The sequence below is a fragment of the Vanessa cardui genome, chromosome 20 (genome assembly GCF_905220365.1).
Source record: "Vanessa cardui chromosome 20, ilVanCard2.1, whole genome shotgun sequence".
Classification (NCBI taxonomy): domain Eukaryota; kingdom Metazoa; phylum Arthropoda; class Insecta; order Lepidoptera; family Nymphalidae; genus Vanessa; species Vanessa cardui.
In genome coordinates, this window is record NC_061142.1 from 9,714,952 (window position 1) to 9,730,185 (window position 15,234).

The following is a 15,234-nucleotide window of genomic DNA, read 5'->3' on the forward strand; positions in this document are numbered from 1 at the left end:
CCAGCTTATAGTTTTTTTAAAGAATATTTTATTTATTATATTATATATTAGTTGTCGCCCGTGACTTCGCTCACGTTTTCGAGGGTTGTTTGTCATGTGTTCAGCAAAAAAGTAGCCTATGCCTGGAAGTTCAAATTTGCTTCATACTAAATTTCATCAAAATCGGTTTATTGGTTTCGAAGTGAAAGAGTGACAGACAGACAGACAAACAGAGTTACTTTCACATTAAATGTGAAATCCACTAATCAACCAGCATTAAATTAAAGTAACGAATATTATAAATTTTATGATATTATTATAGATTATCATATTTTTATTTATGCATTGTTAAAAGATTTTTATAATAATACGCGACTTATATGTCAATGTCAACATTGTCAACACTCAACAATAACCAACATACATATATACACAACATACGTATTACTTGTTTTGATCAGTAATCACTGCTGTTTTGTTGAATCATTCACTATTTTAAATAAGTCGTAGTGTCATAGTCTTTTCTTCATTCTGTTTTTGTGTGTTCAGCTATGATATCGCCTGAATAATAGCGTCATGCGGTGGTTAAAATTTGCGTTCACGTTAAATGTGTGCTGTCTTTTATCTGCTTGTTTAGCTGAATTAGACTTCGAGAGAAGGGATAAATTTTTAAATGGATTTGTAGATTACTTAAATAACTTACCAAATCAGCCATATACTTACGAAGATGGTGCTATTATTAAAGCGCATAAAACGGTAAGCCATACAAAAGACAATACGTTTTTTTAAGTTGCCTAAGGTTATCATAAGGAAGACCCCTGGTTAAATTATCGTATGCTCATTTGTTATATAAAATAAAATTGTACGATGTTAATTTAAAACGATATCAGAATATTAATGTATTACAATATTCTGAGTCAAATAACTTCTTGTAACCTTGATTATATGAATGATGTGCTAATTGTTTCCAACAAAATATATTTATAATTGCTTTAGAAAAATAAAGTGTTATTAAAACCAGCTAGAAAACATTTCTTATGAGTCCGACAAACTCACATACATAAAAATTGTTTTGTTCTAGAATGATGCTAGTGAAAGTTATTATATTGAAATCAATTTGAAAGCCACAGATAATCATGACTTAGATTCATCGAGATACTTAAAATGTTCAGCAACCATACAAGACTTGAATGAAGCTGGCATAAGTGTACAGAATAACGAGTATCACTGTGAAAACAGTGATCAGATAACACAGCAAAAGTCTAGTGAAGTTGGTCAGCAAGACGTTGATCAGCAGGATATTGATCAAACTACTCAAACGGAACTAGTCACTGCCCATGAACCTGTGCATTTGGATAATGAAGTCCAATCAAATATTGGGGTAAAATATTTCACTACAAATATTTTAAACTGAAAATTTTTACGTAATTTGGTTTAATTATTAATTATTTCTAATACAAAGTCGTTTGATTCATGTTGTTCTTTTATATAAATTGGATAACAAAATTAATCAAATATCACAACATTTTTTTTGTTAATAGATTACATCCGGTGAGCAGTTTATAGCAATACCTAGAAAACAGTATGGTAGCTCCTGCATAGGATGCTCAAGTCATGTAAACATTCAAGCACCTGGAGTCAATGACCTGGCTGTTCTTGCTATCAAGCAGTTAGATAAACATGAACCTAGTGTCAAACACTCACTCGACTCTGTGCTTGATGTGGAAAGACAAGTGCAAGTAAGTTAAAAATATTATCTTCTATAATAATTATCAATGCAGATATATTCACTATTATATTTTATTTCAGCCTGTGAATGGTGTCAGATATATCTTAACACTTCAAGTTGGTGTCAATAAATGCTCACCACCTACAGATGAATGTATCGAAATTAAACCATGCAAGGTAACTATACTAGAAAAAAGTTGGATAAGAACGAGTGACGGTTCTAAATACAGGACTATTCTATCAAATAACTGTACAGAGGAATGGATATTTGGAGATGAGGGTGAATATATACCGAATAATGACAATAACAATGATAATGGTGAACAACAACCTGCACAAAATAATGACAATGGAAAATCTGAAGGTGAAATCCTTAAAGAGATTCATATCAGTGATGCACAGGCACAGCCCCAACAAGAGAAAACTCTTACTGAGAGTGAAATGAAAAATTTAGAAGAACAAATAATTCCTTATAATAAATTTGATGAAACAACTGTAAGTGATATCAGTGAAACATTAAAATCACAAAACTCAGGTGATGAGAGTGCAAATACTGTTTCTGATATGGAGACAGTGAGACATTACGATGGCAATTCAGCTCAACAGAAGCCACCCGAGAATCGAGAAAAGCCTAGTTATTTAAACCAAGACAAGAAAAAAGCTATTGATGAGTTAATAAATTTTTTCAACTCTGCTGGCTTTGATGGTAATCACTATGATATTATAAGAAATAAAAGAAGCTACAATCATGATTTAAAAATTATGTCACTTGCTGAAAAAATCCATAAGATCAAGGATAATGTCAATAATGCACATTATTTATATAATCTAGCACAGGATATGGTAGATTACATTAATGAAATGGACTTATCAATCAAAACAAGAATCCTTAAAGAAGTAATTACTGCAGAAGAAGAATACGAAAATTACCAACATTTCTTTTATATTCAAGCGCGTGTTGCAATTCCCTGCGATAAAGCAGAGTGCGAGAGTAACAATGAGTTAACTAAAATTTGCAATGGTGTGATTGAAGTTTTTGAACAAAATCCACCTCAAATTTTAAGTGCGTTTTGTCACGACGAAAAAAAGAGAAAAAATCAATTCAGCAAACCAGAAAGTATTCCATTAAATGATCCTGTTTTATTGAAACTTACTCAGGATTCATTAAATAAAATCGAAAAAGAGTCATCGAATCCAAATGCAATGAAAATCGAAGAAATATTAGAAGCTAATACACAACAAGTTTCGGGTAGACTTACAAAATTCATCCTACACCTTGTATATACAGATTGTAATAAAACAATTCCCTATGGGAAGAGGAAAAATTGCACAGTGATACAAAGTATGGATTCCAATATATGCGAGATAACAGTACATGAGAGACACTGGTTAAAAGAGAAAAAAATGACACATGTATGTAATCAAAGGCCTATTGATGGCAGATTTACTAAAAAGAGACAATCAAATGATATACAAGACTTACATGATCCAAAAGTATATGGAATGGTGCAAGATGCCTTGCAATATTTAGACGTTAATTCAAATAGAAACAATAAGCAAAAGGTTGTAGAAATTAATTCTGTGACAACCCAACTTATAGGAGGATTGTTGACCGAAGTAAAGTTTGCTGTGGGTTACACAAAATGCGCTAATGATTATAAAGTTGATCTCAAAACTTGTGAATTATTAGATAATGAACCACTACGAAAGTGTCAGGCACAAATATGGGATCGCCCTTGGTTAGAAGATGGCAGACAAATGAAGGTCAAATGTGATGAACCTATAGACAAAGATAGTCATAGATCTTTAAAGAAAAGATCGATAAATCTTGGAGGAGTTAAGGACACTGATCCAAATGACCCAGAATATCAAATGTTAGCTAATTTATCGTTGAAAAGTTTTTTGCAGAACGAAGGCATTAATAATGGGTATGAAGTTGTTAAAGTTCATAATGTTACAAAGCAAGTTGTATCTGGATTGTTAATTAAAATGCATTTTCAAATAATAAATAAAAATAACCAAAACGAAAAACATATTTGTCATTCAGAGATATGGAAACGTCCATGGTTGAATGACACTAATTATAAAGTATATTGTGAAGATTTAGGGAGTAAATCTAGAATGAAACGGTATATACCTGCTGACGTTGGCGCTTTGAATTCTAGAAAAGATTTAGAGAATGTTCATACTTATAGGGAAAAAAGTGAAAACAAGCAAAATGTAAGACGTAAACGAGCGTTAACAGGAGCTCCATCGAAAAAAAATGTAAATAGTGAAAAATACAAATTACTGGCTGAAGAGTCACTAAATAAATATCAACGTATTCAAAAAACAAAAACTAAACATGATATAACAGTAAAACGGGTAGTTGAGCAAATTGTTTCGGGAATAATATATAAAATAGATTTTATAGCTACGCCTGCTTCATGCAGAAAAAGAAAATCTGAATGTAAAACAAATAACATACTTACCTGTCATTCGAAAATTTGGGATCGACCTTGGAAAGGAAGCAAGGAAATCGATGTACATTGCAATGACTATTTTAGCTATGAAGATGATGATGATGACAATGAAAAAAATAATAGAGAAAAACGCAGTATCCGGTTGGGAGCTCCGAAAGAAAAAGATATAGGCAGTGAAGAGTACAAACAACTAGCTGATCTATCCCTAGAAAAATATCAACAATTAAGCAACACGAAGTATCAACATAAGATTGTTAAAATACATCATGTAACCGAACAAATCGTAGAGGGTGTTCTCACAAAGTTAGAATTTTCTATATCACCAACAAAATGCTTACTCGCTGATGGCCCAAATGTAATCGACGAATGCAGTTTACTGAAACCTCAAACCGTGCTACGCTGCGAATCTGAAGTTTGGAACAGACCATGGTTAAAATCAGAGAAGGAAATAAAAGTAAGTTGTAAGAAAGTTTATACTAAGAATGTTAAAACGGACGATTTGATTGATAACGATAAAAGAACAAAGAGGCAAATACATTCAGGTGAAAATAATATTGACGAGGACACCATGTACTACTACGCGGATCGTGCTATAAATAAAATTAATGATAAATCGGACACAAATAATTTGCAAAAGCTTATCACTATTCATTCTATTCAAAGCCAGAGTGGGATCGTAAATACGGTAAAAATGTATATAGAAACTGCATATACTTTCTGTTTACGTCATCAAGATGAAGTGCGCTTGGAAAACTGTGAAGAATTGTCGGGAATGTATCACAGGATGTGCCTTGTCAACTTACGAACATCGCCGGACGATGAATTGGACGTGGAGACCATTGATGTAGTGTGTGATGATGAGGCCGAATTCAAAAAAGTTACAGGCCTTTCAGTACCAGATATAATAAAACGATCTCTAAGAGAGTTAGAAGCGTCACCTCAGGTTCATAACAAATTGATTAATAAGGGCGACCCGCACGTTGTACCTAGCTTAGATTCTTACAACCCCACTAAAGTGACGTTCGTAGTTTATACTTTAAATTGTTCAAAACACGTAGATTTAGATCGTGACCCCGATGAGTGCTTTGTAGATGTATCTAGAATTTCGAAGACATGTACCTCATACGTGTGGATGAAACCGAATAGTAAAAAAATTGGGAAAATGTCTACGAAATGTTCAGAGCAGAAAAAGTATCGATATAAGCGATCCTTAGAATTAAAGAATATCACTAGTGATGATAAAACTATACAAAATTTTGTAAAAGAGTCATTAGAAAAACTAGAAATGTCTTCAATAAATAAATATAAACAAAGAGTTATGCAAATCAACAGCATTTCGAACAAAATTACTACAGGCAAGCTTACTACTATAGATTTCGACGTGGGTTACACAAATTGTCTAAAATACGAATGGGTAGAAAATATCACTTCATGTGAATTCATAGAACATTTACCCAGACGACATTGCATTTCGCACGTCTGGGAGCGACTTTGGTTGGAAAATGGTAGGCAGATCGATGTTAGTTGTGTTGATGACGAAACTCCTCTTGAAGCGCACGTCGAGTTTGAGAGTACCGAGACTGCTATGCAATTAGCCAACGAGGCTGTGAAGCACATTGAGGCGAAGTACCCAAGTCCAAGAAGACAGAAAGTCGTTAGAGTATATTCATTAGAAAAACAAGAAATAGCCGGTCTCCATTATCGAATGAAGATCGAAGTTGGGTATACCGACTGCATGGCGTTAAGCATTCGAGATAACTGCAAGGTGGTCAATAATATGGGCTTAAATAAATTTTGTCGAGTAAATGTTTGGTTGCGAACTTGGACTGACCGTCCGCCTATATATCGCGTATCCTGCGATTATCAAGACGGCGCTACAACTGAATTGTATCGAAATATACAAGCGGAACATTTGTTTTCCGATTTTCTGGCTACATACACGCCCGATTATGTAAATGATCACAACGAAATGCTTAAAAGGTTCAGTATATTTAAAGAAAATGTGAAGAAGATTCATGATTTCAACATTCATGAAAGGGGAACAGCTAGATATGCTGTTACAAGATTTGCCGATTTGACTTACGAGGAGTTTGCCCAGAAGTTTATGGGATTGAAACCGAGTCTTCGAGACCATAACCAAATACCAATGAGAAAGGCTGAGATCCCTCAGGTGCATCTTCCAACATTGTTTGATTGGAGGCAGTACAATGCAGTCACTGAAGTCAAAGACCAGGGTTCATGTGGCAGTTGCTGGGCATTTAGTGTAACAGGTAAATCTTTTATAACTAAACTTTAGTGTCAACTAATATTTTCGGTACATTTCGTCACATAATGTCTACTAATATTCATTCAAACCGACTTTTAGAATTTTAATTCGATATTTCTGTCATTTATCCTTATTCACTGATCGTATTGCAATAGTATGATGGTATTTATATGTTTTAGTAATAAATGGGGGAGCCAAAGGGTCACATAAGTACGTGGTCATCACAGCCCATAGACAAACACAGACATATTAAGCTTGCCTCATATCACCGACACGCTGAAGTTGGTTCATTCAGCTTTCAAAATGGAACGCAACAATGCTAAGTGTTGGCGATGAAATACATAAGGAGTAGTTGGTACCAGACTTACCCAGAAGATCCGAGATGGCCCAGTAGTAAGAACGCGTGCATCTTAACCGATGATTGCGGGTCCCAGGCAGGCACCACTGAATATTCATGTGTTTAATTTGTGTTTATAATTCGTCTCGTGCTCGATGGTGAAGGAAAACATCGTGAGGAAACCTTCATGTGGCTAATTTCATAGAAATTCTGCCACATGTGTACTCCACCAACCCGCATTGGAGCAGTGTTGTGGAATTAGCTTCAATCCTTCTCCTCAAAGGGAGGGGAGGCCTTTGCTTAGAAGTGGCAAATGTACAGGCTGTTGATTGATGTTTGATGATATACCCAGAAAGGTTTGGACAAATCGTTACCACCAAGTAAATAGACTATTTCGACTTGCAGGTAATATAGAAGGTCAATGGAAGATTCAAACAGGCGAATTGGTGTCGCTGTCGGAGCAGGAGCTCGTGGATTGTGACAAGTTGGACGACGGGTGCAATGGCGGTCTCCCAGACAATGCTTATAGGTAAAATAAATACTGATATGCCTTGTAACTGTTGTGCCTACGGTATCCAGGTTTATAATTTCCAATTGGTCGTAAAGAGCTTTTACTAACAGCTAAGGTTTCTGAATAGGCTATTTGACAGTGCGAAAAATAAATTGTGAATTATTGTAATTACTGTATATTATGAGTTTAAAAATGGTTATTTACAAACGAAAGTTGAAAGTAATACTTAATTTATTTAGAAATCAATAAATAAAAATGCATTTTTCAAACGTTTGTCACGTGACACAAAACGCTCCTGATTGGCCGGGCTTATGATGAAGTCACTTTCTTGTAAACCTTGCTTTTCTACTATATGTTTACATATATTAAAATACAGCAAAGTGATGTCACCGACCCCGTTTTTCGCGCGTTATTTAAATATGGATTTTTAATAAGATATTTTTTGGCAAATATGTACTAAGTAGGAATAAAAAAATCAACTTTTACTGGGTTCCTTAAACTCTACTAAATAATATAAAATGGATTCTAAAAACCAGTCAAATAGCCTATTGGCCTAGGTCTTGACATTGGTATCTAGTGATATTATCTGCTTAAAATTCTGACGAATAAATCTTATTTTTTTTACTAAATTAGTTTCGAATAACTTTCGTGAAGTTGAATGTTAATAACGTTCTATTTTTAAATATAATCCTTGAAATGATTGAAACGTGTTAAGTGCAAATAATTGCAAACATTATCAAATACTTTGACCCAGTAAAGTTCATAATTATAAATTAATTATAAATTGAATTCCTAGTTTGTATATTATTGACGATTAAGTTCAATCTTTGTACAGATGTTGTTGACACTTAAGATTTCTAACCTAATATTAATACGAAACGAAATTGAGAATTATTTACATAACGAAAAAGTATTTATTGCAACGCATAAAAAATTTATTGGAATATTTTTGAGAACAACTACAAATTAACCCAATAAATCTCTGTAACCCAACGTATAGAAATAAGGATTGCGGTAATGTATTTATGGCATTTATTAAAAAAAAAAATTTTGATTATTTTTGTTACAAAAATCATTATTCCGAAAGTTGTTTTGAGCAATTTTATAGTCTAAATCATATTTTAATCGACAATTTGAAACGTATCAGTTTAATTTTAGCGATTCGACATGAAATGGTTTTTTTAAATTGATTTTTAAATGTCCTTACGTAGTATAATACAAAAACGTTTACCGCTGTTTGTCCCTATGTATGCTTAGATCTTTAAAAAAATTGCAACGGATTTTGATGCGGCTTTTTTAAAAAGATAAGAGTGATACTAGCGAAAGGTTTCTATGTATAATACATGTACAATATAGTGCGATATATGGGGCGATAATATGTAAATGGTGAATTTTATTCGGAGAGAATAAACTTGGGACTGGTTTTACATGTCTTACGAAATACGACAGTCACCTTCTAATTAATATTTTATTATTTAGTGGTTCATATGAATCCACTTTCCTTCTGAATTAAATCCTTTCTTAAGGGATGGCTACGTTATAAAACCTATTATTATAAAAATTTTAGCTCTTTTAGTCTTAGTGGATATGATCCTAAGTACATAGTCGGTCAGAGCAAACGATTTTATAATTATAGATGTATTGCGTTATTATTCAATTGTTTTCCTGTTTTTTAATAAACAATGCATTAAAAATGTCGTCAATTCACACGTTATTATTAAACAATGAACGACGCCGAGTGTAAAACAACGTGATTAATTTTATTTACAAAGTAGCAAACGATTCTGTTTGATTAATTGCAAGAATTCAATTACGTCCGTCGAAATGAAGATTTTAAAATATGATAACATCGACTTGGCATCCGCTGCGGATGTAACTGAATGGCCATTTTTGATAAATGCATTATATACGCTATTATCGTTTCAATTTCACCTTAGATATTTTAATTATGAAAAAAATCTTCATATAATAAATAATCTACTAATTGTTTTTTAAATGAATTCTAATTGATTTCAATTTCAACGCATTTGGGCATAATGACATTCGTAATTATTTTATTGTTCGTGTTTCTCGATATTGTTTAAAGTGGCTTCTGAATGTTTGTTCCAAATCATTATGACTAGAAGTTAATACTGACATATGACCAACAAACGCAAGGATTAGGAACTCTTAGGAAACTTTTTTTTGCCCATACCTCCGATTGATCTTAATTTTGCTATGCGTTATATGTATTTTGACGCGCTTGTAACGTATATGATTTTTAAAAAGCCGAAGCTGATTGGTATACTTTGATACGCAAGGGGCGAAGCACCGGTGACGTCACTTTTCGAATTTCGAAATTCGAAGGTTATATTTTAATATTAAAAACTTGACTTTTAAGATCGAATTTTATATAATATAGGCCAATGATGTTCTAGTAAACAGATATGTCATTAACGCGCAAAAAGTGAAGACTGGAAAACGTCCTAATTAGGACGTTTGCCTTTCGTTTTCATCATAATTATGCCAGTAATACGTTATAACACATCATAATTATGTAGTAATACGTTTTGCGTAATTAAAACATCTAGTTATCCCTTTTACTTAAAGTTTTTTATCAAGCTACTCCTTTTTACTTGTAACGAAATTTAAAATAAACCGTCCCCGGCGCGGCACACTTTTTTCTGTTGTTTAGTATGGGTATAACATATCTGTTTATTAGAATTTCATTGATATAGGCGTTATCTTCATGCTAAAATAATCGTGTTCTCCATGCTTTATTTAGCTTTGGTAAATCTACTTCCTATTTGATCCCACCTTGTACCTACTATCGAGATTGCGGTGATTTGGTTAAAGAATATTGTTAGCTTGAATACGTTCAAATATAATACCATACGAAATTCGAATCCACTCTCGAATTTTGGCAACACATACAAATTTCAAGAAAAACTTAGAATAAAAGATGACCATATGTGACCTACAACTTGGGCGATTTTATTTTTGATAGCAATATTCACAGTAATATACATGAATTGGAAATAAAATACGCAAGTACATTGACTATTTAAAATTTTTGTACACATTACCTAATATATATCATGTGTTATATTATTTACAGAGCGATAGAACAACTCGGCGGCTTAGAAACAGAGAACGACTATCCATATGAAGGTGAAAACGACAAGTGCGCTTTCAACAAAACACTTTCCAAAGTAAAGATCACAAGCGCCGTCAACATAACGTCCAACGAAACTGACATGGCAAAGTGGCTCGTACAGAACGGCCCTATTTCCATCGGTGAGTCTATTTCCAACCTACACCTACAAAAACATTGTTTACCTAAGAAAAATTATCAATGTAATTTGTATCATTGTCGTATTGTAATGGAGAAAGGGATGAACTAATTTGACTTTACATGCACGTTATTTACTGAACAGTTAATATGACCTTTTGATCTTAAATCAAATCAATTAAATTTTATTCAAATAAACTTCACAATGAAGCGTTTTTGAATCGTCAATAATTAAATACTAATAACGTTTCGGAAAGCAGAAGAAGAGCCATGATGTCCCAGTGGTTAGAACGCGTGCATCTTAATCGATGATTTCGGGTTCAAATCCAGGCAAGCACCACTATATATATGTGCTTAATTTGTGTTTATAATTCATCTCGAGCTCGGTGGTGAAGGAAAATATCGTGAGGAAACCTTCATGTGTCTAGTTTCATCGAAATTCTGCCACATGTGCATTCCACCAACCCTCATTGGAACAGCGTGGTGGAATATGTTCCAAACTCCTCTCCTTAATGAGAGAGGAGGCCTTAGCCCAGCAGTGGGTAATTTACAGGCTGTTACTGTTACTTTTTCGGAAAGCCGTTTCTTGCCGGTTTCTTCTTAGCCTCTAAGAAGAAACCGGCAAGAAACTCTCATAGTTGTTATTTTCATATAAACAAATTTACAATGCTGTTATTTACAGTAATTAGTGTCCTATGATGAAACCCGCGCCTAACTCCAGGCGCTTCTTTCCAAAAAGTACTCTTTTGATGAATAGTATGACTTATTTATTAATTTAGTCTTAATAATCTTATTTATATTTTGAAAATGGTAAGTTATATTAAGATAAATTAAAGATAAGATGACTAAAGGGTGTTTATAGAACATTTTAGATTGTTTTTTGACTACCTAGGGGTGATTGTGAATTCGTGTGTGGATTGTGAAACGAATATAACTCTGAATTATTATTATATTGTTTTTTGTTTTAAGGTATCAATGCGAACGCGATGCAGTTCTACGTGGGTGGCGTTTCTCACCCGTGGAAGGTCCTTTGCAGTCCTACGAATTTGGATCACGGTGTCCTCATTGTAGGATACGGCGTTAAAGGTAAACAAAACATTTTTGTTAGTGCCAAATATGTGAAACTAGAATAACGGTGTGTCACGGGACAAATACGCAGACATTTTTAAATAAATCTTTCTTGGGGCAAGGTATCCGTTTCTATAATAAAATTCCGCAGACATTTTTAACTTTGCCGTCTCGTAAATTCAAATCGTTCGTAAATTCAAATCGTTTGTGAAAAATACGTATTTTTATTTATACGTATATAAAATCTTATATCGAGTAATAAAGGCACATTACTCGATATAAGATTTTATAGACGATAACAAAGCGTGGAGTTAATACCTGTTGACTTCCAAGCGGGATATATTAATTTAAATAATTGTATTTAATTAACTTGACTTTGTATTTTTTAAATGTTGAAAAAGAGTAACTACTGAGTTTCTTGCCGGTTCTTTTCGGTAGAATCTACTTTCCGAACAGGTGGTAGCTTCACTTAATTGTAAAATGATGATTCAAAAGTGCTTGTAAAAGCCTACTTGAATAAAGTTTATTTTGATTTGATTTGACATTCGATTGGAATTAATACAGATACAATGCAATAAATTAACAATGACTGAGAATCATTAATAAATAAATGCCTTGTAAATTAAATAAATAAGATAAAATATGTTTAAACAATTTATAAAACCGTATATATTATAAGAATGAAGGAAATGTAGCCTGAACGAAGTACTTTATGCTTACGAGACGATTTCTACCAGTTGACTCTACTGTAAGGCGTGTAGAAGAAATTCTATCCAAAAATTGTTTTACTATTAAAGTTAGTTATTTTATTATATTATTATAGAGATATATAATTATTTTTAATGAATACATTTGTACAATACCATATCTACATGCGTACAAGTAGGGCAGGTCCAGCTTGTGGTAAGTGGTCACCATAGACTTTGACGTTTTAAGAATTATTTACTCCCTACGTTACCAATAGGCTATTTGACTGGTTTTTAAAATCCATTTTATATTATTTAGTAGAGGTTAAGGAACCCAGCAAGAGTTGATTTTTTTATTTCTAGTACATATTTGCCGAAAAATATCATATTAAAAATTCCATATTTAAATAACGCGCGGAAACGCTACTTGGACAATATGGCTCTGAAAAGTGGTCGGTGACGTCACTTTACTGTAATTTAATCTGTGGTACATATAGTAGAAAAGTAAGGTTTACAAAATTACAACAAAGTGACTTCATCATAAGCCCGGCCAATCAGGAGCGTTTTGTGTCACGTGACGAACGTTTGAAAAAATGCATTTTTATTTATTGCTTTTTGAATAAATTAATTATTATTTTCAAGTTTCGTTAGTAAATAACCGTTTTTAAACTCATAATATATAGTGATTACAACAATGATATTCTAATAAACAGATGTGTTATATCCATACTAAACAACAGAAAAAAGTGTGCCGCGCCGGGGACCGTTCATTTTAGTTTATTTTTACATTTCGTTAAAATTTAAAAAGTTAGCTTGATAAAAACAATAAGTAAAAGGGATAACTAGATGTTTTAATTAAGCAAGACTTATTACTGCATAATTATGATGTATTATAACGTATTACTACGTAAATCAACTGAAGGCAAACGTCCCATTTAGGACGTTTTCTAATCTTCACTTTTTGCGCGTTAATAACATATCTGGTTACTACAACATCATTGGATTACAATAATTCACAATTTATTTTTCGCATTGTCAAATAGCCTATTCAATGCATACCTTGTGTTAGCATATTTATTTTAATATGATCATATTTTATTGTTTTAATGTATTAAAGTATTATCAGCATAAATAATTCGATTTAAATAGTTGTTACAATTTGCGTTGGTTGTCAACATCCGGTTTTGACTAAACTAAATTGTTTTTAAAATGGATCGAAACCGGACGTTGCTACAGTCGGAGGAGGGGCGTGTAAACATTAAATATTAGGAGTAAGCCTAGAAATGGTCATTCTTACTTTAATCGAAAATTCGGATTGGAAGGATCGAGCAAAATAATCAATCTTGTATCAGTTATTGTGAACCACTTCAGGAGAGATAAAGTATTGATTGTGAGGAGAGTTTTTGTATTATTCCATCACTTGGGTGTTAAGACGTTATATCCCTTGTGTCTGAAGTGACTGTGCCACTTGGAATAAGTGGAACCTGTCGAACCGGAACAAAACAATTCTAATTATTGTTGTTTGATCCGTACTGCTATTATAAATGCGAAAATAACTCTTGTCTGTCTCGCTTTCACGTCAAAACTACTGGACCGATTGAAATGAATTTTCGTACACAAATACTCTAGAGTCTGAGAAAGGACATGGGCCATTTTTTATTTGCCCTTACATCAATGTAATATTCTAAGTTAATTTGCTTAATATTCATATTGTCTACGCGAGCACAGCTGCGGGTAACAGCTAGTGGTGTGATATGTGCTGAGTAGGTGGTATCTACCTACCAAATATAAGTAGATATACCAAAAATATATTTCTATAGCGTCATATCAAATTTATATGTTTTTTTTAGATTATCCGCTGTTCCACAAAACTTTGCCCTACTGGATAATAAAGAATTCATGGGGTAAGTCATGGGGTGAGCAGGGTTACTACCGCGTGTATCGGGGCGACGGAACGTGCGGCGTCAACCAGATGGCCAGTAGCGCTGTTGTGTAATATGTTAAAATAAATCAAGCAATTTTGTCCTCTATTCTGTTGATAGTAAGTGTCACAGTCGATTGATTGATTGCGCAACTTATATTTGTATTCTTTTTAATGTTTACATAACCAAAAAATAATAATTAATTAGTGATCTTTGTTTTCATAACAGTATCATAAATATTAACAGTAAATAAATATATAAAATATGCATTCATAAATCTGACAGGTTATCATGTTCGTCAAACAAATCGGTTTGTTACTGATAGTGGAATTGATTATGAGTCGTAATTTAAAAGTTACCATGGGCTTGTGGAGTTGGGGTACGAAAACGTTCGTCACCTTAAGATCTATTTTGGAGTGTTTGTGAGCGATAATCTGCTTTATCAATCGTGGATTACATATCGCAATGATTAGATGTTTAGATTCAAAAGCTTAAGACTTGATAAAGGAAATTTGAAAACTGACGAAGGTTTTCTTACACTGACTACCACAATAAATAAAGCTAGGAAAATTGATAGTAGTTAAAAGTATATCAATGCAGATTATGTGTTCTAGTATTGCCATAAAAAAAATTATTAACATTAAATACACACTTCTACGGTCCAATATCAAAATTTATGGTTTTTGAACATAGTAACCGGTCTCGTATGTGGCAAGATACTCATATTAGTGACTTTTAGTCTATATTTGTTCACTGTATTTTCGAATTCGATCCGTTTAATCTTAGAGTCGGATATAAATACATAACTACCTTTTTTCTTTCATAATAATTTTTATATTCACACATTTATTTAAACAATTATTAGCATTATTTTTGTCAATAAACTCGACAGAGTTAATTAGTTTAATTATATTTGTTGAGTTCGGTTTAGAGAATCTCAAAATTTGAGGCTTGTTAGATTAGGCAAATTTTTAAATTATAATTTAATACATTTATTCATATGA

At 32.9% G+C, this 15,234-nt stretch overlaps 1 protein-coding gene across 1 annotated transcript; it reads left to right on the forward strand.

The window, feature by feature from the left end:
* Positions 1-389: 389 nt before the first annotated feature.
* LOC124538295 lies at positions 390-14,457 on the forward strand. Its single transcript, XM_047115308.1, has 8 exons — positions 390-735; positions 1,061-1,360; positions 1,521-1,718; positions 1,789-6,439; positions 7,178-7,301; positions 10,381-10,559; positions 11,524-11,640; positions 14,159-14,457. Exons 1-8 carry the CDS (start codon positions 556-558, stop codon positions 14,302-14,304), a joined length of 5,895 nt encoding a protein of 1,964 aa, XP_046971264.1. The 5' UTR covers positions 390-555; the 3' UTR covers positions 14,305-14,457.
* The last annotated feature ends 777 nt before the right edge of the window (positions 14,458-15,234 follow it).

What these genes read in the sequence shown, in the direction of transcription:
- LOC124538295 (XM_047115308.1), top strand. Translation starts at nt 556, where the DNA reads ATGCGGTGGTTAAAATTTGCGTTCACGTTAAATGTGTGCTGTCTTTTA. An exon ending in CTGGGCATTTAGTGTAACAG is followed by an intron (nt 6,440 to 7,177) that starts GTAAATCTTTTA and finishes TTCGACTTGCAG; the next exon opens with GTAATATAGAAGGTCAATGG. An exon ending in GAACGGCCCTATTTCCATCG is followed by an intron (nt 10,560 to 11,523) that starts GTGAGTCTATTT and finishes TTTTGTTTTAAG; the next exon opens with GTATCAATGCGAACGCGATG.